The 23,884-nt window shown below is 45.6% G+C and overlaps 1 protein-coding gene across 45 annotated transcripts in view; it reads right to left on the bottom strand.

Annotated features, from left to right (window-relative positions):
* Positions 1-23,884, bottom strand: part of SORBS1 (sorbin and SH3 domain containing 1) — a 252,806-nt gene that overhangs the window by 100,979 nt on the left and 127,943 nt on the right. For 21 of the 45 annotated variants that reach the window (XM_030940317.1, XM_030940329.1, XM_030940323.1 and 18 more), the window contains 6 exons: positions 22,222-22,350; positions 12,002-12,028; positions 11,772-11,884; positions 5,622-6,338; positions 4,640-5,008; positions 802-946 (listed from right to left, as the gene is read on the bottom strand). In XM_030940317.1, coding sequence (XP_030796177.1) covers positions 802-946; positions 4,640-5,008; positions 5,622-6,338; positions 11,772-11,884; positions 12,002-12,028; positions 22,222-22,350 — 1,500 coding nt within the window. Of the gene's footprint in view, positions 1-801; positions 947-4,639; positions 5,009-5,621; positions 6,339-11,771; positions 11,885-12,001; positions 12,029-22,221; positions 22,351-22,975; positions 23,076-23,884 lie in introns of those variants that run through there. The other 24 variants (XM_030940338.1, XM_030940339.1, XM_030940343.1 and 21 more) reach the window with 6 other exon arrangements.

Here is a 23,884-nt window from a genome sequence, read left to right as displayed (position 1 = left end):
GAAAATGTATTCCTGTATGGAATTCCAAAAAGGAAAGCTTGGGATTTAGAATCATCGTCTGGAATTTTAAAGCAGAAGAGTCAACATATATCCAAAGAACTTTCGCTTCACCCCACCTCAAAGCTTCTCTGCTTTTCAGAGAAGCAGAAAAACCAACCGGAAGCAGTCAGAGACACTACAGGAAACAAACGCGAAAACTCTAAGCAGGGCTGCCTAGAGCCGCACAGTACAGAGACAAACAGCTGGCAAGAATGAAGGCCAGTGAGTCGTCAAGAAAAATTCAATAGTCTCTGTTTTCAAGGCACAAAAACATGTTTTACATTCCAGAAAATTTTCTACACAATATGTTTTCTTTTTTAAATTTGATACTAAAAATTCTGCTCTCTCTAAATTTCATCATGTCAAAAAACGAAATCATTTAAGATTCTACTTAAAAGAGGTATTATTGTACCTAGATTTTCGAAGCTAAATCTCTATTACCATCAAGAGACCAAACTTTTTCCTTTCTTCTTTTTTTTGGTGTTACGATTTGAAGAAGACAACCATGAACACCCAAGGAGTGGAACGAACCCAGCTTACTTATTCAGACACCCGACATCACCTCAGATCAGGGGCCTCTGTCTGTCTGCTGGGGTTTATTTTATGGGCCATGAGAGTGAGTAAACTGGGGCAAATGACCTTGGGAAACAATGGGATTTGTGAAAATTTCTGTGAAATAACAGAATTTTTGACCCAGACAGATATCATGGAAGAGCTATATTGATTCCAGTTGGCTGGGAGTGGGGCAGAAGCCTCTCTTACCTCGATTGTGCTGCAAAAGCACAATAGTCGGATTGACAATCGTTGTGGAGGGATAGGCGGATGAAGGCTTGCTAACTGGTGGAAAGGCTTGGGAATCAGTTCCAATAAGGGAAGAAGAAACTTCATTTAGTAGAGGACTGGAATCCTGAAATGAACAAACAAACAATGTAACTAACTGTAAATATAAAAAGCTAGTGTTAATGTTTTTTAAAAAGAAGAAATATAAAGCTTTACAATGATCTTAATTATAAAAAGAAATGCAATCAATGAGATACATCATATCATTAATTCCAGTTAGAAGGTTCAGCTGGAATGCTTATTCTCTTTGTTGGTATTAGTATGGGGTGGAGGAGAGAGGGAAGGTGAATGTTACTGCAAGTCTCAGCAACATCATTCATTAGGTCCACCTGCTAACAGTTGTGGGTCAATCCGGTTACTGAAAAAACAAATTCAAATCCAAGTAGAATAACATGCAAAAACCATGCAATTCCAAATGCGATCCAAGAACAAGAGCTAGTTTAATTGGGAAAAATCAGGGAAGTTTAGTACTCTCTACGGAGAAATGTAAGACAATGTGAGGACAAGAAGACATCAAGTAGGAACAGGGAGGAGTTGAGCAACAGTTTTTTCAGAAAGCTACCCTTAGCATCAGCATCACTGAGCAATTTTACTGATGTTTGCTTCTGAGATTTGGATATTATCCTATCCTACTGTGACATTTTTTCACTCTCATATTAAAGTGACAAAGATCCCTAAGACTTGTGAGAATCCTGACTTTAAAAACCTGAGGTCTCTGCCAGAAATAGCAATAAAATTATTAATACTAACATTATAAGCTGCATATTGGGGATAATGCCAGTCTTTTAAAACAAAATAAGACCCCAAAAGGTACTAGGGATATTTAGATAGTTTCCTTCATGATATCTATACATTTCTATTTTTGAGTTTATAACTCGTAAATTGAGGATGCTTTTCTTAGAGGGCTTTAAGAACAAGATTTTGATAGTTACTTTTAAAGCAATAATTATCTTGAAGCAATAATCAGAGATCAACTCCTGTGAACGTACCCACAGGATGAGGGCCACCCCCTCATTCACACCTAGCCCAATGCCCTGCAGATAGCAGGTGCTAGTAAACGCCACGTGAATGACAGGTGGCATCTTTCAGCAATGGTGTGTCTGAGCAAATGTTTGTAGCAAGAAAACAAATGCTTATCAAAAGAGGATATAGGCATCAGCACCCAGGACAGCTCCTGACACACAGTAGGAACTTCACAACACTGCTTAGGTCAGTCTATCTCTTCTGACAGTCTGCTAAACAGCCGCCACTATTTAGTTATGAGGGGCAGCTCAATTTCATGAATAAAACCTTTTCTCAAGACTTGAGAAGCACGGTGTGATTTTATACAAAAGTGCCTCACCTTGATTCCTCCATTTAGAAAGTGGAAAATAATTACACTTTTCCTAATTTATCTCCAAAGTGATATAATTATGATAAATGACATATCATTAAAAACTGCCTGAATGCATCCAAGAAACACAAAATATCAGGCATACAGCTCTGTAAAGTATAAATGCCTAATGCGATGTTTGGGTGGATCATATGAGCATTAAGCTCTTTACAAATTTTACTTTGTGTCTTATTTCTGGAACATCACAAAAACAGCTATTGACTAAAATAACTCAAATCAATTAACATGACTTTTATTCTTCCTTCTTTCTCTCAACTAGCTACAGATGGAGCAGGCATCAGCTCACAGCTCAGACACCATCCACAGGGGTTCCTCCTCTGTCAAGAGGAATCCAAGTAGTTTCCTTTTTCACCTCTGTTTCCCAGGGCCAAACCCGAAGCTATCAGGCCAACTGAGGTCCTTCTGGGACGTCTACAACAGGCTGATTAGTTAGGTTTGAGACATCGAGGACACTGTCCCAACTAATCTGTCCTGGTACACCTAAAACCAACTTGATATGAAAACCTAGGTCTACACAAATGATAAATTATAGGATACACAATTAAACTACTCACAATGGTCTATGAGGACACCAAACATAAGACTCACTTTACCCGCTACTCCAGGCAAACATAATCTATGTCAAAGGGAAGATGCCTGCACTCCCCAAAACAAGAGTGGCTTCTAAATTCTAAGTTTGGCTGAAGGTAGAGGGGAATAGATCAGGGAACAATCTAGCATTTTTCTCCAATGGGGCTGAGCTGCAAAATTCAAAGCTAGAGGGATAACCAAGCCCATGGGCCACACTGGGCCTGGTGCTGACCTAACTACATTGCACAGCACTAGAGATTTCAGAACAGGCCGCAGCTCAGGACCTAACAGTTCCCAGCTTTGATGTGCTTGATGCCTCATTATAATTTATCTAATAAGCCAAATAAAAAGTTTCCTTCCTGCTTTCTGCATGACTGGCTTCAGCTTAACAAGCCATTTGGAACAGTTTTGCAGGCATACATCTTTACACGAAGGGATGTCAGTAAACGCTTAGTTCCATCAGCCAATCGCATGACCCACTAGATGACTGTATCTCAAAGTGTAGTGTGTGGACCCCAGCATCTGAAAGCCCTGAGCACCTGCTACCAAGAGAGATTCCCAGGCTCTTCTCCAGACCCACTCGGTCAGAAATTCTAGGAGTATAACCTGAGGGTGACGATTTACATTAACAAGCCTCCCTGACCCTCAGATGATCCCACGTACACAAAGCTTGAGAAGTGACCTCCTACTCCAAAAATTCCTTTGGAACAAGGCCCTCACTCATGGTTGTGCCCAGAGTACTTAGCAGAATGCCTAGACCACAGTAGAAACTCAATGATGAATTGTTAACTAACCAGTTACTTGCTTTTGTGTGACCCTGGCCCTCATTTGCCAGGGCAAGTCCTCAGCAACATAGCTAACATTCACTAGGCACCTTCTCTATGTCAAGCCCCATAACAGGAACTTTTACTACTCAGTCCCACTGAACCCGCAGCCCTGTGAGTAGATTCACGTATCCCCATATTACGACTCGCACTGAAGTTCTCAGATTCTCTCAATTCCCAGGGCTCCTAAGGAAAAAGGAGACCCTGGCACTTTGACTCAGCTTTTACTCTAAAGCAGTTGGGCTTTCCCGGCTGTGACGGGAACTCATTCCCTCACCCGCAGGATGGGACCTGAGGCATCAGGGCACTTTGACTTCCTGTGGCCACTGGTGCACTGTTTTGCCACAAAGGCTCCTGGGGCCTCCTCCTGAGGGGCCCTAGCAAATGCCTGCCTTTTGAGGTAAAAGTCCTAACATTTGTGCAGGGCTTTCAGACCCACTCGCTCACTTAAACCCAACTCTCTCACTAAAAAAAAAAAAAATCCTAGTCTCTGTCATTTCTGCATACTACAGAGAGTTTATTTGTTTATTTACTCACTAGGTCAACATGAGAATCTCTTCCTCCCGAGATCTGCCCACTCCCTGGCAAGTAGCACCCACCACACCTGCCGTTGCTTTTCCCCATAATTCTTCAGCTTTCCTCAGCTCTCTACATGACCCCCGGCCTGGCCTGTGAAGAGCATAGCCAGTCAACATAAAGGCCACAGATGTTGTCTTCAGAGGGAGAAAGATGTGCATTCCCAACAGGACAGAGCAGACGAGGCACTGCAGAGATGGGGAACAACCCGAGAGACCCAGGGAAGACACACGGGAAGCATGCACGCTAGTGACAGGGGACACGGCTCCAGTCATCACGCAGGCACAGCGGCAGCCAGTGCTGTCCTCAGAGCTCAGAGCTTCAGTGAGAAAGGGAATGTGACTGCTGGGAGGAGACATTCAGAAAAGCCGTGAGGAGGGGAGTCCGGCAAGCTTACGGTACTTGAAACAGCTCCCGTGAGGTCAGGCTCCGAGACTCTGCGGAGGTCCTCCGGGGCAGGAGGGACCAGTGGAGGTGGTGGTGAGAAGGATGGTGGCGTCTGGCTAATGGGGGCAAAGGAGCCAGAGGTGCGGGCTGGCTGGCTGTGGTGGGGCCACCTCTGCAGATGAGGGGGAATGAAATCATCTAGAGTCGGGAAGGTCAGAGGTGAGGCGGCAGAGGCGGTCGCTGGGATTGTGGGGACGCAGCCAAGAGGCCCCAGAGATGCTGGAGGTCTGGCAGTACCTTCTTGCCCTCTGTCAGTATTAACCAGGTAGAGAGGGACAACTATTACCTCCGGCTGGGCTGCACTGGAGGAAGTGGCATCCTGTGGAAATAAGGGGGTCGTTATGGAAAGGGGTATGATACGAGGAAAGAATTCCATATTTAAACGGTTGAGAGTGGGCATGCAGTGAGGTACTCTGAGAAACATTTAATCAGTGCCCTTTCCTCAGAGTACATGAGACAGTCGGAGCTGGCCAGCTGGCCTTCTGACACTCCATGACACAGAGGGAACCCCATCCAACTCCGCTTTTCATCCATCTATTTTTGAATCCTTTTAACACTTTATGAGAGAGAAAGAGAGAACAACAGAACAGGCAGGTAGGCTGTGTTTAACCCCACAACACCACCATAGAGCCTGAAAGCTTGGAAGTAAATACAATTTCTTTGGCACCTTGTAATAAAACATGAACAATGAGTATCTCACCATGTTATTAGTCTCTGGATTCCACGCTCCAGCATACTTACACATTTACAGAAAAGAGAGACAGACAAAGAGAGTACTGTGCTGAGAGGTTCAGACAGAAGAATTCAGGATTCAAGCCACAACAATATTAATGAGGAAAGGGAGGGTAGGGCAGCCCAGTGAACAATGAGCTGCTCGCAACAGTTTTGAAAGAGACAGTGGAGAAGACACACAAACATTCCTAATTTCTTGCCTTGGCTGGATAACTCGGCTGCAAAAGGTAAGATTCTTTGCTCTTCCGGTTTTCGGGATCAGAGGTAACCCGGGGGCCTAGCACAGGTGGTCTCACATCTGGGAACGAAGCCTGAGTCCCCAGGGAAGGACTCTCGCCACGGTTAACGGCATCTTTACGGATGTCAAAGAATAGCTTGGGAGGGTCAGGAGGAGGAGCAGGGGGTGGTTTTCCTGTGCCGGCTGTGCGGGAGACAAGGCTGGGAGCCGGTGCTCGGGTGCCCGCAGCCTCCGAGGGAGTGCCTTTGGCAGGGTCACGTGCAACACGAGAGGAGTTTTCTGACGCCGCCAGGCAAATGTTATTGGATAAACAAGGTACATATAAGCTGCTGACCTTTTTAATCCCAACTGCCTCATGACATGGGTTAGAGCTCACATTCTTATGATAAACTGTCCTGGTGGCTGCATAGCGCTGCTGGGGTTGGGATGAAGCACTGGGGAACGTGGAGTCTGGAAGCAAGGAACCAGGGCACACCACACCTTTGGGAGCCGATCCAGCTGCCAGGAGGACAGAGATGGGCTGGGGTTGTGAGGGGTTCTGCTGCCTGGGGGTGCCGAGTGGGATGTAAGGCTTTGGTGAGCTCAGGTAGAGGGAATCCTTGTAGGTACTGTGGATGGTGGGGGACTGCCATGCAAAGCGGTCCTTTTGAGGGAGAGGAGGGTGTGGGGGAGAGAGAACCTTTAGCAATATTTTCAAGATACGTTATCAAACAGGGAAAAAAGAAAGAGGGAAATGGAAAGAAGGACGATCATTAGAAACGACAGCATAACATGATCTAAGCAAAAACAATTCTTAACACGTTTTTCAGCACATCCTCAGGTTAGATTCCTCCTAGTATCCACAGTTCTCTCTGAGTGAAGCCAAAGACTGAATCCCACTCACCTGGAGAGGTAGGCCTGACTCTCCTTTGCATCCAGGGAAGCTGAGCCCAGCCCATAGCAGGCCACATGCTACATCAATTTCGACACCAATCCTTGGCTGACTGCGTCTTTATTAGACGTCCTGACTCAAGAAGGGCGCCAAGTGAACTAAACACCAGTGGGAGAGGCCCGAAAGCCCCCAGCTCCCTCTCAAACCTCCTTCCCTCAAGATTTATCTTCGAGCCTTTGGCCTTAGAAGTTTATGTTCACTGGAACTCTTTTGAGTGCCTTTCATTCTTTTCCCTTCGAAAAAAGGAGAATTGGAAGAACCATCCTTATTTGTGTTCACAGGAGACAGATGTCTTAATTGAGTCACTGAGATTTAGCACTCAATTCGTAAGCATAACAAATTAAAGCGCCCTAAGAAGAGAATGCCAAGGATTTTTGAATACACATGTGCTCTTTTCTCAGAGGAAAGAATCTGATGAAGCTAATTATTAGAAGGAAGACAAGCATGAGATTAAAAGCACACAGTCTCCCATTTTTGATGTACACAAAAGAGGGGACCAGGCAATGAAGGACTGAATTGGCCTTTACCGGATTGGACTGTGCCTAGTTTGTCAAAATCCAGCCCCATGCCCATCTCACCCAGCCCACCACCACACAAAGGGAATCAGCCCCAGAGGTCAATGATCAGCCTCAGATTCACAGCTGAAGCCCAAAGCTCTGGCTGCAGGTCCAGAGGCTCGCACAGCATCCCTCTCTTTTCAACCCTGCTCCTCTTAGGGTCTCAGTGGAGAAGAGGGTCAGGAAATGGGGTAACCCTCCAGTCTGATCCTCACATCAACAAGAGTCATCTGCCAACCTGTGGCTCAACTGGGAATTAGACTATGAGATGAGGAAACTTCATTTTGCTAGATTTTCTTTTTTGTTTTGTTTTGTTTCGAGATGCAATCTCGCTCTGTCGCCCAGGCTGGAGTGCAGTGATGTGACCCCAACTCACTGCAACCTCTGCCTCCCAGGTTCAAGTGATTCTCCTGCCTCAGCCTCCCAAGTAGCTGGGATTACAGGCACATGACACCACGCCCGGCCAATTTTTTGTATTTTTAGTAGAGATGGGGTTTCACCATGTTAGCCAGGATGGTCTCGATTTCCTGACTTTGTGATCTGCCCACCTCGGCCTCCCAAAGTGCTGGGATTACAGGCATGAGCCACTTACTGCACCCGGCCTAGATTTTCTTTAACGGCTCTTTTTTTTTGAGACGGAGTCTCATTCTGTCACCCAGGCTGGAGTGCAGTGGCACGATCTCGGCTCACTGCAACCTCCGCCTCCCGGGTCCAAGCAATTCTCCTGCCTCAGCCTCCTGAGTAGCTGGGACTACAAGCACGTGCCACCACACCTGGCTAATTTTTTGTATTTTTAGTAGAGACGGGGTTTCACCATATTGGCCAGGATGGTCTCGAGCTCCTGGCTTTGTGATCCACCTGCCTCAGCCTCCCAAAGTGCTAGGATTACAGGCGTGAGTGGCTCCTATTTTTAAAGATATCCCAGTTCTAGAAGAAAACCAGAACTTTCCTTCAAATTACACAAGTGAAGTATATTAGAGTTTGGTCAATATCTGGTAAGTGAATTTTGAATTTTGACCAAAAATGAGGAGGGTGGAAGATCTGGGTCTATTTTGAATTTATTTTAAATTTTATTTCATTCTTTTTTTTTTTTTTTTGAGACGCAGTCTCGCCCTGTTGCCCAGGCTGGAGTGCAATGGTGTGATCTCAGCTCACTGCAATCTCCGCCTCCCGGGTTCAAGTGATTCTCCTGCCTCAGCCTCCTGAGTAGCTAGGATTATAGGTGCCTGCCATCATAACCAGCGGATTTTTGTATTTTTTTTTTTTTTTTTTAAGTAAAGATGGGGTTTCACCATGTTGGCCAGACTGGTCTCGAACTCCTGACCTCAGGCGATCCACCCACCTCAGCCTCCCAAAGTGCTGGGATGATAGGCATGAGCCACTGTGTCTGGCCTATTTCATTCTCATATTTGTGGCATACAGGTGGCAAGAAGAAAGAATGTTAGAAAGGGTGAATAGGTGAAAAATATTTAAAAGTTTTATGGGTTGGGCACTATGGCTTAAGCCTGTAATCCCAGCACTTTGGAAGACCAAGGCAGAAGGACCACTTGAGCTCAGGAGTCTGAGACCAGCCTGGGCAATACAGTGAGACTCTGTCTCTACAAAAAATTTAAAAAAGAAATAGCTAGGTGTGGTGGCACACACCTGTAGCCCCAGCTACTAAGAAGGCTGAAGAGGGAGGATTGCTTGAGCCCAGGAGGTCAAGGTTGCAGTGAGCTGTGATGGCACCTCCGCACTCCAGCCTAGGTGACAGAGCAAGACTGTCAAAAAAAAAAAAAAAGTTTTATGAGTCCGGATTAGACCATCAACCCAGGAACAGTAAATAACCTGTTCCTTAAACTCAGTTTTCAAGGTACAAATAAGCTCACTGGAGAAGCAGCTCACTTGGATATCCTTGGCTAATTCAATGCCTATCCTTTCCACAGGGCACCCGTGGCAGTGCTAGTGAATATGTACCAGCCAAGAAAAACAAAATAAATAGCCCCTCTCTAGTAGTAAGCAACAGCAAAAGCTTTCAGGTGAACTCACTTGGTTTCAGTGAACATGTTTACAGACTAAACGATTCCAGAAACAAAACACTTGGGCTAGCACGCACCAAAGGGACTGGCGGGTATGCTGATAATGGCAGTAGGGAGGTAAGCAAAAGACCATTTGGATTTGAGCTCAGATTTACTTTTACTTTCAGCTCAAATGTCCCATATGTGATTTCTTCTTGTCCAAAGATAGAAATCAGCTTCAGTGAGTTTCTAACTTATTTCGGCTCTCACCATATATGGTGCCAGGGATGCATTACATCAGGCATGAGCCTTCCCAGGGCTTTGACCCTGTAGAGAGGACGCTTCCCCAGAGCATCAACAGTGCACTCAGATCCAAAGGTCTCCTGCCCTGGGGCTTCTTTTAGTCCTGAAGAAGAAAGGGGACAGGCACAGTGACTTTACATGCAGGGAACTACTTTTTGTTGTAAACATTGTGGGAACCACACAGGCAGTTTGCATTCTGCCCAGCTGGCTACAAATGAAATTATATTTATCTTTTTAGAAGGTGGGTCAGTAAAAATATGAGGCTTCTGGAAAATCATGGTATGTTTATAGTTTATACAGTTCTGTAAACTACCAATTCCCTTGTCTAAGCCACTGCATACTTAAAGCTTTGGCAATCACTATACAGACAAGAAGTCATGTTTCCATTTAGAAAACACATCTAAGAGGTAATGCGCGACCTAAAGATTCCTGAAATTTGAATGGCTGATTTTACATTGAATATGCAGGATAAAAACCTCTTTATCAGCAATTTACCAGGTTCCCTTAAAGGGAACCCCAATAAAAGGAAAATTCTTGGATAGTGACAGATAAGAAAACACACTTTGTAAAAGATATTATAGGGTGTTCACCCTTATCAACCTCTTGAGGGCAATGTTTCACACAGGATCTGAACACCACGGAGATGCTCAATAAAGCTGTGTTAAATAAATCTATTTTAAAAGAATTTTTATTTACTTCACATGCTTTTAAAATTATCTTTTCAAAAGAGCTGCTTAAGAAGCCAAAAAGAATTACTGAGTTACCCTTTGAACTAAGTCACTGATAGTAGAAGAGGACATGCTTCCACATTTGCTCTGAATTAATCAGCACTGTTTCTTAATCTGCATAGAGCTGATGGCATCCATTCTTGAGATGGTTGAAAAGTAGTATGTCTGCCACAGGCAGCACATTTATACACTGTGAGAGGGTTTAGGAATGGGAAAACCAGGGCAAGTCATTTACCGGACAAGTGACCTCCCCAGTCCCTATGTCTAATGAGGACTTCAAAAAGCCAGGCTCATTTACAGCTCCTGGTTCTAACCAGTGACCCAGGATGCATATGGCTGTACCTAGAGAGGCAAGTGATGGCAGGTGGCAGAAAGTCTAAATGTGTTTGTTGCTCAGCATACAAGGCAGACAATTAAGCAACCAATTCCACACTGGGGAAGATAAGCATCTATAGAGAGGGAGAAAAATATCATCTCTCATTCAGCTTCATTTCAGCAGCAAATGCAATTTTACATCCTCAGGAGCAGGAACGAGAGGATCATTGGAGAAGTAGGGTGGGAACTAGGAAGGACCTGCAGAATTTCCAGACCCCTTCTGAGTTCAGGGAACACCTTCACAGAAGGAAGGCACAGGGAAGTAGACCACACAAGGAACACATTTCTGCAATAGTTTTTGAGCAGCACAGCTTCCTTTGGGAAGCCAAAGTGGGAGAATGCCTTGAGGCCAGCCATCGGAGGCTTCAATGAGCTACGATGATACCATTGCACTCTGTCCTGGGCAACAGATAGAGACCCTGACTCCAAAAAAGAGAGAGGAAGACAGAGAGAGAGAGAGAGAGAGAGAGAGAGAGAGAGAGAGAGGAGTAGTAGTCGATTCCACAGATGTGGCTCCTGTATGCAAAAATGTTCATCACAGGTCACCTAAATTAAAACATGGTCTATTCCCTTTATCAAAATGACAAAGTAACAACAGGAGAGGGAAGGAAGAAAGATCAAGAAAGCCACCTAGGGGGAAAGACTTAAGCAAAAGTATCGTTACTCCAATTTGTACAGCTTTGGGGGATTTTCTTTTGTAGGATACAGCTGGGCTGTACCGCCATTTTGCCTGTTCCTGGGTTGCTGGACTTAGAGCCTGGCCACAGCTTCCTGATCTTAATCTGTAAGGATACTGTTGCTGGAGTTCTTACAGCCCCATCTCCAGAAAACAATTGGAATAAACACAAGATGCATTCTTCTCTCGAATATTACACTCTAAAGAATTTTTTTTAAAAAAACATCTCAGATCTTTTTCCTACGTATCCAAGGCTAAATGAATTCCCTCTTTCAGAACACTTCTACATACATAACAAACCTAAATAGGCATCAAGGCCTATTTCCAACACCCAGGTACAGACCAACCTCATTCCATGCCTCTGCTTCCCTTGACCCCAACTTTCCCTTAGCTCGGTCCTTGCAGAGCTTATCTGGAGTTGTCCAAAAGCTTGAAACCTACTCCATTATCCAGCTGGGAAAGCAGGAAGTCACCAGTCTAAGTTAAGAGACTCAAGGACAGGTACCACTCACCAGTCCCCACCCTGCCCTTGGGCACATGCCTACCTGGGACTTGTCCGAAGGAAGATTGGGATGCACACTCCTGTAGCCCTTGGCAGCAAGTGAAGATGGCTGGGCATTTCCATTGGCATCAGCACTGGAAGAAAGCCTCCACTCATCTGAGAAATAGGGAGGAAAAAAACCTCTCACTCACAGGGAATAACTCCCTGGTTCCCCTGTAACTCCGGGGTCCTTAGTAGAAGGCCAGAAAGGTGAGAATGCAAGAGAAGCCATACCTGCTGAAGAAGGCTCTGGCTCCAGACCTACACGTGGTGCAGAAAGGATGAAAACAAGAAAAGGGGAAAAACAGAAATGGTTACATTTGCAGGAAACAAGCATGAACTGCAAAGAAGGTTGAAAATCCAGCACCCCGTTGTCTGACACAAAATGCCCTCAGTCACGATGGCCTGATTACCATAGGAACCCCTCAAAACCATGATGTGCTCACAGGCACTGACCTTTGAAAACACAAGGCTCACATTCACAGGGATGAAGAAACAATTGTTACTTGACATTCTTATTTTACAGACAAAAAGGCAACAGAATTCTCTACTGGCCAGTCCCTACTCACTGCCTCTCCTTCCCCTTCCTTGAGCCTGCTGTGGGCTCAGAATGACCGCTCCCAACCAACTAACAAGCCCAGGAGAGAGAGAAGTGGATAAACACTTTTTCCAGGGGTGATGGTGCTGGGCTAAGGGACAGAACATGACTTAAGCCAGGAGGTATCTGCTGCGATAAAGACTTTTTTTCTCCCTGCCTGCTTTTCTTCTTTCCATTAAATAAGCCACATAAACATTTCAAAATCTAATCACCCTTCTTGAGTGTTCATCACATCACAAAGCACCCTTGTCTCCCTTCAGCCTTCCCAGCCACCGTCTGATGCATTTCAGAGACCCTAAACTTCTCCTAGTTTGATCCACATAGCACATAGCACCATGAGGCAGCAGACTGCAGTGGTTACGAACCTGACTGGAAAGGCAGCTGGGCCTCAATTCATATCCTGGGTCTACCACCTAAGGGTTCTATGACCCTGAGCAAGTTATAAGCCTCAGTTTGTCCATCTGAAAAACGGAGATAATGATATGCCTGTTTTATAAGTGTTGTTAATAAGAACATATATGCATGCAAAATGCTTACCACAGTGCTTGGCAAAGTTCAGAAAATGTTTGCTATTTATCATCTACTGTATCATCTCTTGTCTCTACTCTCTATCCTTGATCTAACCCAGGGGTCCAGAGACTTTTTTCTACAGAGGACCAGATAGTAAATATTTTAGGTTTGATGGGCCATATGGTCTCAGATGCAACTACTTGGCTCTGCTATTGTAGGACAAAGGCAGCCACAGATGATATGTAAATGAATGAGCATGGCTGTGTTCCAATAAACCTTTATTTATGGACACTAAAATCTGAATTTCATAAAATTTTCATGTGGCATACAATACCATTCTTCTTTTGATTTTTCTTTCAACCATTAAAAAATGTAAAAGCCATTCTTAGCTCGAGGGCTGTACAAAAAAAGGCATAGGCCAGATTCCGCTCACAGCCATGGTTTGCCAATCCCTAATCTAGCCAAGCCTTAACCCCTTCCTCTCCCAGGCTGTCTCCTCTTGCCTTATCATGTAGAAAAAGAGGGACTAATACTGCAGTCTCACTGCCCAAGCCTCCATTTCAATGTGGGTTCCTCAGGGGCTAGATGTGGGCTTTCCAGATGCCAAGTTGAGATTTACAGACATTTACTGAACACCTCTCTAAGTGCCACTGTGAGTCACTGTTACCCCCACTTAGTTTTAGTTCAGTGTACACAACAACTCTGTGAAGTAGGTAATCACTCTCCTTCATGGATGAGGAAACAGAGAGGCCAACTGACTTGCCCAAAGTCACACAGCCAGGACGTGACAAAGCAGTCAGCCCAAGTCTCCAGAATCCAAACCTAGCACCCTGCTTACCACCTCCACAGCCACCAGCCTCCCCATCAGCCATGAAGAGGATGCTATGCTTCAGAGAGGTGGTGGGAGCCAAAAACAGCTGGAGCAAAAGGCAAGGTAGGGTAAAGGTTCTGAGTGATTGGCATTCACGTATAGCAGTGGTGTGGCTGCATCAGGGCTTGCTGAAACACAGGTGGCTGGGCCTGGCTCCCAGCGCTTCTGATGCAGTGTGAGGTGAGGCCCAAGAATTTGCATTTCTAACAAGTTTGCAAGTGATGCTGAGACTGCCAGTCCATAACCGACACCAGGAGAACCACCGATGAGAGGTACACTCAAAAACTTCCTTATTCTGGAAAACTAGCTGTATCCATTTTATTTTTCCCCCTTTAAAACACTTTTTAAATTCAGCTACATATTCTTTTAGCAGGCTGCCTGTTACATTTCTGCCACTTCCTTACAGACAATTCACTGCTATTTGTCTTCTCCACCCCACAAAAACCGCATGCGGTCGGCCCTCGATACCCACGGATTCCGCATCTGTGAATTCAACCAACCGTGGATCAAATATTGGGGGAGAAAACAAAAAATAAGAAAACAATAATAATATAACATTAAAAATACAGAATAACAACTATTTACATAGCACTTACATTATATTAGGTATTATAAGTGATCTAGAGATTATTTAAAATATACAGGAGAATGTGCATAGGTTATGTACAAATACAATGTCATTTTATATAAGGGACTTGAGCATCCTCAGATTTCAGTACCTGTGAAGGTCCTAGAACCAATCACTGGCAGATACCGAGGGACGACCACAGTTGGGAAAGGTACAGGACATACGTTTTGCTCACATACTGCAATGTACTGGCTTGTATGACCAGGAGCAAGTTCACTAGCCATGCTAAATTTTACTTTTCTCATCTACATCTAAAATGTAATCCTTACCCTATACTCCTCACAGGGAGTATGATCCTTTGATTCTCTCCAATCGAAGAATTGGAGAATCTTTGAGAATCAAAGATCAGGTACGTGAAAGTACCTCTGAGTGCACCACACTCCCTGTTGCATCCAGACGGCTTCCTGGCCCAGAGCTCCCCTCACACCTGGCAGGCTCTTAAACACCTGGTGACATGCCGTGACAATGGTCCACTTCCTCCCTCACAGCTATCACTTGTACTGTTCCATCTTCTTTTCTAAGTTGCTATTTCTAGTCCACCTTTGTCAAATAAGTCTATCAAATTTATTAGATTTATGCATATACTAACGTCAACAGGATCTGAATGAAGGGCTATCTAATGAAGCATGTAAACTTCGTACATGGAACTGGGGACACATTATTTTGCCCACTTTCTGGTTCTCAGTTGGGTTGGTTCTATTCAAGTGACACTAGCAAACAGCTATGCCATGGAAAGCTGAGATGTGAACTGTTCTTCCAAACCTCCAGGTATCATGAAACCTCCGGGTATCACTGTGACATCAGATTGCCTAGTTTCAGCCCTGAGTCTCTATCTTGCTAATTGCATATCCTGTGGCAAATGACCTGGCCACATCTGTGAAATGGAGATAATATCTACCTCTTTTGAATCATGAGGACTAAATGAAAGTATCTGGCATAAAGCATGTGTTTTGCAAAATCAGAATTCAAAGCATAAGGGGGAAAAATAACCATGGACAAAAATGAGCATTGTTGATCTCTGCCATGTGATAAATAGCTTTAAGAACACAAGATCCTTAGGGATATATCCACTTTTTCCTCTCACTCCAAGTCTTTAAAACTGTTCCCCTTCCCCTATCCCAAAAATGCAGTTCCCAGGACCTCTTAAATGTTCCTTTCTTCCTTGTTAAAGGAGAGCTGTATTTCTGACATCTTACTATCCTTCATCTATTACCTCATCTTCTGAACCTGGAAGGTTGGTAGCAGCCTGAGGCCATTTGTGCCTGTGTGCAGCAGTATGAAATTTTGCACACATAATCATCCATTATTAACTCCTGACTGTCAAAATGCTTCTTTCAATAAATATTACCTTACAGCTCCCAAGGTGGGGGGAGTGCCTTGGAAAGTTGGATCCTAGAGAGCTTTTGCAGTCCTGAGAGACCTACCCTTTCTGCAAGAAGCATAATTTACTTTGCCTTATCTTTTCCTCCAGCTGTTCTTTATTTCAATCTTTTCTAGCCTGTGGCTGTAGCCTCCTGATATTTTATTTTATCTCATTCTATGCTAATTTCATTTTGACCTGTTTTAAAGTCTTTTGCTGATCAGTCAATTCTTCTTGGGATCTTAGGGTAATTTTCATGGACTGAGTCTTGATGTGTTCTGGTAAGAGTATTTAAGAGGTAGATGACAGATGTTAATAGTAAGTCTAAGGGTGTTCCAAATCTTATTTGTGTTTATTTTGTATTCATGCTGTATAGTACAGAATTTAACTTTATCCAAAAAGAAGTCTGGCCTTGGCCCTCAGCTTCTGGGATGTAATCTCTGAGCTCCTGGAAAGTCCTGCCTGATAGGAGTGATTTTGTTTATCTGGGACTTTGAGTCACACCAACTATGTGACTTGGGGTGGGGCCTTTGAGCCACCAGGAGCTCGATCGATTAGGAAGTTGGACTGGAGACTGAGATCTGCCCTGTGGGCAGTGGATCATGCCTATGTAATGGAGCCACGGTAAAAATGCTGAACACAAAGGCTCGGGTACATTTCCTGGTCGAAAATGCTCTGAGAACACTGTCACACATCACTGCTGGGAAATAATATGTCCTGACTCCATGCAGAGTGGGCAACAGAAGCTCTGCATTTGGTACCTTTTCCAGGCTCCACCCTATGTGCATCTTCTCTTGCCTTTTAAAATCTGTATTCTTTCCCTATAATAAACCATAACCCGGAGCATAGCAGCTTTCAATATGTTATGTGAGTCCCTCTAGCATTGCACCAAATCTGATAGTGCTTTTGGGAAACCCCTGAGCTTGCAACTGGTGTCAGAAGGAAGGGTGCACTCTCGTGAGGACTTTTCCCTCCAACTTCTCGGTTGGCCCTAATGTTCACACGTGTACTCATCAAAAACACTCGAATTTAATGGAGGTACAGGGTACTTTTAACTGCGTCAATGTTAACCTTCCTATGGTACCTTTTTGCTGCTGCCATTTCTGGAGAGCAAAAGTGAGAGTCAAACCAGAGGAAATAATTTGACTGTGGGTCCAAGAATCTTTATGTCCAAAGCTAACTTTGCATTCAAGAATCAGGCAGTAAGGACTGGAGCCAACTGGTACAGAATTAACAAAATAGAAGGGCTGAACTGGACCCTGGCACCTAAGTCAGAACACAGGAATTGATATATCAAGCCACAAGATCTTTAGACTATACCAAACAGGAAGCTTGGTATCACACCCACCATCAGCTCAGGCTCCCTGTCTGGAGTGAAAACACCCTGACCTGGGACATGATCAAGTCACTCTGAACCAATATAGCCAACACTCAGACCTGGTGTGGCAATGAGGTCAGGAGGCAGGGATAAGGTGATGAGGTTTCTCCTGGGGGCAGGGAGTCGGTACTAAGATTACTGCTATTCCTTTCAGATGGTTCTGATCCAAAAACTAAGGTCGACATTCAGAGATGAGGAGGCTGATCAGGAAGCTGTGGTCAGGGATCTTGAGTTAAGCCACCACTTGAATGGAGGAATCTGGAGAATGAGTGTCAACTGGGCAATTTCCAGGGCTCTCTCTGTCACTCCACCCCCGAGAATGTCTCCATTCTCTCAAAGTTCATGTGGATGCAGATGGCTTCCAAATCCACACATTGGACTCCAAATTTCCAAATTCCCATTAGAAACATTCTCCTGGAAGTCCTTCCCTTGCCAAGAAACTCAACATGTCAAAAGATGGAATTCAACATTCTTTTCGGCACTCTTCACAAATCCCTCCACCTCCATGAGTGCCACAATTACTCTCCTAGCCAACCAGGGAAGACATCTCCTGGGCCACATGGAGTCTTACCTCTCTGTGGTCCTTAAAAACACCACAAGGAGCCCTGCTCATTTCATTCTCCAAAAGGCACTTTGACCCTCAGCCTCTGCTCTTCACTCCCATTGCCACCATGTTAGGGTAAGATCCTCATGGCTTCAAACTGAAATTATTTCAAATCTTTAACAAGCCTCTTGACCTGCAGGAACTAGAATGGTTACCCTCAAAGAGCACTTGCTTTGGCCCTGTGCCAAATGCTTGACACGAAAGAGCTCATTTAGCCGGGTGCGGTGGCTCATGCCTGTAATCCCAGCATTTTGGGAGGCCAAGGCAGGTGGATCATGAGGTCAGGAGTTTGAGATCAGCCTGGTCAACATAGTGAAACCCCATCTCTACTAAAAATACAAAAAAAAAAAAAAAAAGTAGCCAGGTGTGGTGGTGGGTGCCTGTAGTCCCAGCTACTTGGGAGGCTGAGGCAAAAGAATCGTTTGAACCCAGGAGGCAGAGGTTGCAGTGAGCTGAGATCGTACCCCTGCACTCCAGCCTGGGTGACAGAGTGAGACTCCATCTCGAAAAAAAAAAAAAAAAAAAAAAAAAAAAGCTAATTTAATCTCAACAACTCTGTTATGGTCATCTCCAATTTACAAATAAAGCAACTGAAGCCCTGTAAGGTGGAGTAATTTATCCATATCACAAAGACAGTAAGTGGCAGTGCTCAACCTCAGTAGAGAACTGTGTGAAACCAGAACTATATCAACTCTTCCAGGCGAAGGGGTTGGGACAAGGACTAGATAGGGGGCACTGCTGAAATGTGGGTATCAGAGGGCCAGGTAGGGACTAGAGCTTCCAGTCCAGGCAAATAATCAGCAACCTGGACACCTATAGGCACTGAAGAAGGTAGCAAACAGGGAGCAAGTCAGAGAGGAAACAGAGAGAGCAGCTGGGGACAAATGCTGTCCCTGGTGAGAAGGGAGGAAGCCAGACGCCATCTGACATTAGCTATCTGCAAAGGCATTGGGAATAGGAAGCAATCCTTGGCAAGAGCCATCCACCGCCTCACACTTGGGCTCCCAGTCCAGACTGGGCATGGCTGTCTGCAAATACTGCTAAAAACTGTTATAATGAAGCCAGGGAAGGCCCAGGAGCTCCCAGGCCCCAGGATGGGACAATAGACTGGTACAGACCAGCAAGTTGTCAATCTGGAGGTTGACATGGACACTGTCAGAGTCAAGAGCCAGCAGGATGCTAGCCAATAGGTAGCATAGTAAGGGGACAAGATTGCCATTCCTGAATTGTCTATACTCACATTCTCTCTTTTTTTTTTTTTTTTTTTTTTTTCTTTTTGAGATAGAATCATGCTCTGTCTTCCAGGCTGGAGTGCAGTGGCGTGATCTCACTCACTGCAACCTTTGCCTCCCTGGGTTCAAGCAATTCTGCCTCAGCCTCCTGAGTAGCTGGGATTACAGGCATGCACCACCATGCTTGGCTGATTTTTGTATTTTTAGTAGAGATGGGGTTTCACCATGTTGGCCAGGCTGGTCTTGAACTTCTGATCTCAAGTGATCCGCCCACCTCAGCCTCCCAAAGTGCTGGGATTATAGGTGTGAGCCACTGCGCCTGGCTTACTGACATCCTCTTTTAAGCCCACTCCCCAGTGTTAACCCATTCTAGCCTGCTTCGTTCGCATCAATGAGCATGTGGGGTTTTTTTGTTTCCTCTACTCAAACCCAGCTTGTTCCTTTTCATCCAAACTGCCCTCCTGTACCATCTTAAGTTTATCACCAATCAAAAGGATTCCATTTGTGTCAGGCTAACTTCCAAACTTCCTAAGGTCACAGAGCATTCTGGAGCTAGAAAGGCTTGGAAAGCATCTGGCCCAAGTTCCTCATACTCGATATGGGCTCAAAGACACTAGGACTTACCCACAGCCCGAAAGCAAGATGGCTGACTGCACGTCCACACCTGACTTCTGTTGCAACATACTGCCTTTTGCCCTCACCTAATGCACCTAGAATTGCTCTCTTTTCCTCCTTTTTCATCACAATTCCAAGTGACTCACTCAGCACCTGGCACATAGGTAATGCTGAATGAATGTATGCTTATTTGGATTCGATGATCTCAATTTACAAAGATGAACTTACTGTAAGGTGTGAATGATAGCTATCCCTTAATTCTTCCGAGTATAGGATTTGCATTTTAAAACAATCTGGTGATGGTTTGGTGAAAAAGATTTGGTAAAGTTTCTTTTCACCAAATTAGTTGGTAGAAATGTGTAAGACACAAACGTATTTTAGGATAAGAGAGTGTTTCCAAAAGTGCCTCAAATCCACACACAGGGCCGGGCATGGTGGCTCACACCTGTAATCCCAGCACTTTGCCAGGCCGAGGCAGGTGAATCACTTGAGCCTACAAGTTCAACACCAGCCTGGGCAACATGGAGAAACTCTGTCTCTACAAAAAATATAAAAATTAGCCAAGTATGGTGGCGTGCACCTCAGCTACTTGGGAGGCTGAGGTGGGAGGACAGATTGAGCCTGGGAGGTCGAGGCTGCAGCAAGCAATGACTGCATCACTGTACTCCAGGCTGAGCAACAGAGTGAGACCCTGTCAAAAAAACAAAACAAAAGAAAAGAAAAAACAAATCCACACACGGTACTGGTAGCACAGGCGTGCACCTGGTAGGCATATTTGTGTTCTACGTCAGTGCCACACTGTAACCACTAGAGGGAGCTCCAGGCCCCCTCTCCACCACCTCCATTTACTGCCAGAGGATGGGACAGCCGGTTTGTAAGGTCATTTGACTGCACATAAGGCCTTTCTCTTTGCATCATCCCTTAGGATTCTCTCTTCTCCAAACGCTCTCTAGCTTGGGAGCTGGGTCTTCCCAGTTAGGCTTGGAGAGGCTGGATGAGGTTAGCCTTAGAATAAAATACCTTTGCCTTCTCTCCTCAACCCCACCTTTCCAGTAGGTTAAGAGTCAAGGCTGAGCTCAGGGATGCAGGACCAAGAAGCTATTCTGTTGACTTTCAGGGCTGTGGGCTGCTCGGGCCTGCCCTCAGTCTAAGGATAAAGAAGCCCTCACAGGGACCAACATCACCAGAAAGGGGTTTGTGCTCAAACCCTAGCGTGGCCTCATCCACCAGCATATGACCCGGCACCTGTTATGGGTGGCTGGGCAGGAAGAAAGTCAGTTTCCAGGATGCTAGGTCTGGCCATTTCCATCCTACATATCATATCTGTCTTATCACAACACACCACTCTCGCTGCCCCAGAGGGGTCTGCGTACCCTACTGCCTATCTTCTCTGGTCCCAAGGGAGTGGTCCTCCCCGCCATTCAATTTCTCCCTCCCTTTCCTTCAAGAAAGCAAGCTCCCATCCCCTACAGCAGCAGCTCTCAGATGCAGTCCTTGCACTAGCTGCATCAGCATGACCTAAGAACCTGTCAGAAACGCGAACCTTCAGACCCTATCTCAGACCTGCAAGCGGGAACCCTACATTCTACAACTCCGGGCTGGGGGCCAGCAGCCTACCTTTTTACTCCAGGCGATTCTGATGCAGCTGAAGTGTGAAAGTCACTGCCCTACAGAGTGGAGAGGTGCTGTCTCATCCTAAACTAACTGTGCCTGATCTCAAAGTCAGCGTTTGCCAACTCCCAGAATACCTGGACTGTGCAAAGTCGTCTCTGGAGAGGCCAAAATAATCTAAGATAATCAAATAGCAGCTAACATCTAACAGTCTATTCCATGCCACCAGGCATGATACACAGCACTTCATACACTTCTTCCTCACAATAATCCTATGAGGCAGGTGCTATTATCAACCCCATTCTACAGTTCATTAGGGTTGAGAGAGAGTGAATAACTCGACTAAAGTCGCACAGCCGACAGGTGGTGGGGGCAGGGTGTGCATAGAGATCTGTCGGGTTCTGAAGTCCCAATTCTAAAACTCAATACCTCAGGTTTCCCAAGTGATGGGTTAAGGTGGGGAGATGGGCTTCATGTGGCTTCTTTGATCTCCCTTTGCTCCTAGTTTACACTGGGCCTTTGAACTACTCTCCTGATCCTGCTCCTGCAGCTGGCTGGTGATCATCCCAGGCCTGAGCCCTGCCCACCTCTGCTTTTCCGGGAGCAAGGTCATCGAGTCATCCACACTTCTCAGTCTCCCCTGGCTGCACCTCCAGCCCAGCCTGGACAGGTCACAGTGAACCTCTAGGAAGCAGGGATGAGCTCTAAGAAGCCCAACCTCTAGCCCATCCCACTGCTTATCCCCTATGCCCTAAGCTATTTCAGTCTGCTTGAGTGCAGTCTGCAGAGTACTGGCTCTTGTCACAGGATGACCTGCTCAGTCAAAGCTAACATAAAGTGGTGGTTATTGCTGTGCCTTCACCCGCAGCACGTGACTGTCAGTTTGAAGCTTTGACCACTACCCATCCAAAGGAGCTGACTGTCCCAGGGGTCCCTAAGAGAACCCAGAGTTATCTGATGAACTCACACCCTCCTGAGCAAAAACACCAGAGCCTCCTCCCGCCCTTCCCACGTGGCTCTGAACATCTTCCCCCAGCCTCAGCGCACCTGGTTTGCTTTCGTGTTGCGGGGTTTCCTGAGGGCTCACAGGGCTACTGCTTGGGGTTTCCCTGTAGGAAGACGAGGCCCGGAGAGTCACCGCTCCCTTCCCAGTGCAGATTTTTGTAGGATCCATGTCTGAAAAGAAAAGGTCCAAATTTGAAGACTGAATCCAAGACTCCTGAAGGATTAAAGGACAGTTGGTTAGCAAATTGTTACAACTGGGGAATGAGATGAACCTGGTTACAGCCACGCGAAGTCTTTGAACACTTGTGGTCAAAGAAATTAATCTGTGGGTGGTGGAGAGGGGCAAGTTTTCAGAGGTTTACTGTGCATCAGGAAGTTAGGGGAACATGGCGGCAATGGTGAGTTCTGAGTAAATGGATGAGTTATAGTATCAGCTGAAAACATTTCAAAATGAAAGCAAGTTTATTCCTTTAATTAAATGAAGTTTAGGTTGGCGAGCAGACTTCTGACCAGTTAGTAAGGCACAGTTCAAGAAAGAGTTTATGAAAGACGTTTCAAGCTTCCAGACCATTCTTCTCATTGAAGACCAAGTTGGCAACTAAGGAAGTTGGGGGGGCGGGGGCAGTTCCATGGAGAACAACTACTCCTTGCAGTTTTCCAGTGGGAAAAGGCAAAGCAAATCTCCTTGGATTAGCAAGTCAAGACTCCCGAAATGCTGAGACAGAAGGATATGCTACCTGGCAAGAAAGCTCACGAGTGACAGCCTCACTTTTCAAACATAACAAAGAAAACTCACAGCAACAAAAACGACCTGGAAGGCTAAATCCTTCAATGAGCAGTGTCCACCGAGCCTCAGCTGTCTTCACAGGGTCCTGGCGTCTCCTACAGTTTCACTAGGGCCTAATAACAGACGCGGATCAACTTCGCAAGTTTCCTTGAGAAAGATTTCAAAATACGCTTCAAAAGATCTGAATGCCATCCTGCAGGAAATCAGTCACGGAGGCAGGGAACCGGGGCAGAGCACACAGTTCTGGGAGGCACACGCACTGTTTCTTTTTGTGCAGCTGAGCTATGCAGAACGCCACAGTTTTGTTTTGTTTTCAGACTGCTCACAGCCTAGATCCCTGACCTAAAATTGTCACAATTAGGATTATAGGTTGATGTTCAGGGTGTGCGTTTGGGCAGGATGTGAGTTCAGTCACCCGACTCATCCCCATTCCCATCCGAGGGCAGAGAGAAGCAAAGCCTCTTCTCTCCTTGCTTTCCACACCAGCAGCCCACTTCCAGCAACTCAGGGAGAATGATCATTAACGTTAGACAAGAGAATGGACCTGCCTTGTCAGCACCTCTTGTATTGAACGCAATGCACAAAACGCACAGTGTGTGGCGGGGCAAGTTTCAGCCTTGGAGAGCATCTGACTTACCCAACTCTATCAAGAGGCTAAGTGACTCATGTCACCAAACTATTGGGAAAACACTTCAAAAGGATGAGGGGCACACTGATGGCTGCAGCCCATCCATAGGTTCCTGGACACACAGCCCAGTTACTTCTGAAAGCACCATCGGATAAAGTACTGTGTAGGCCTCGTGTGTCCCACTTTGTACAGAAGGAAGCGATGAGCCGGAGCTGACATCTGAACTGTACTCCCCCACCCCCTGGAGGGGAGAGGCAGGAAGGGGCTGCAGGTAAAATTGGGGAAGGCAT

The sequence above is a fragment of the Rhinopithecus roxellana genome, chromosome 11 (genome assembly GCF_007565055.1).
Source record: "Rhinopithecus roxellana isolate Shanxi Qingling chromosome 11, ASM756505v1, whole genome shotgun sequence".
In the NCBI taxonomy this organism is placed as follows: Eukaryota; Metazoa; Chordata; class Mammalia; order Primates; family Cercopithecidae; genus Rhinopithecus; species Rhinopithecus roxellana.
This window is presented reverse-complemented; position numbering and strand designations above follow the sequence as displayed.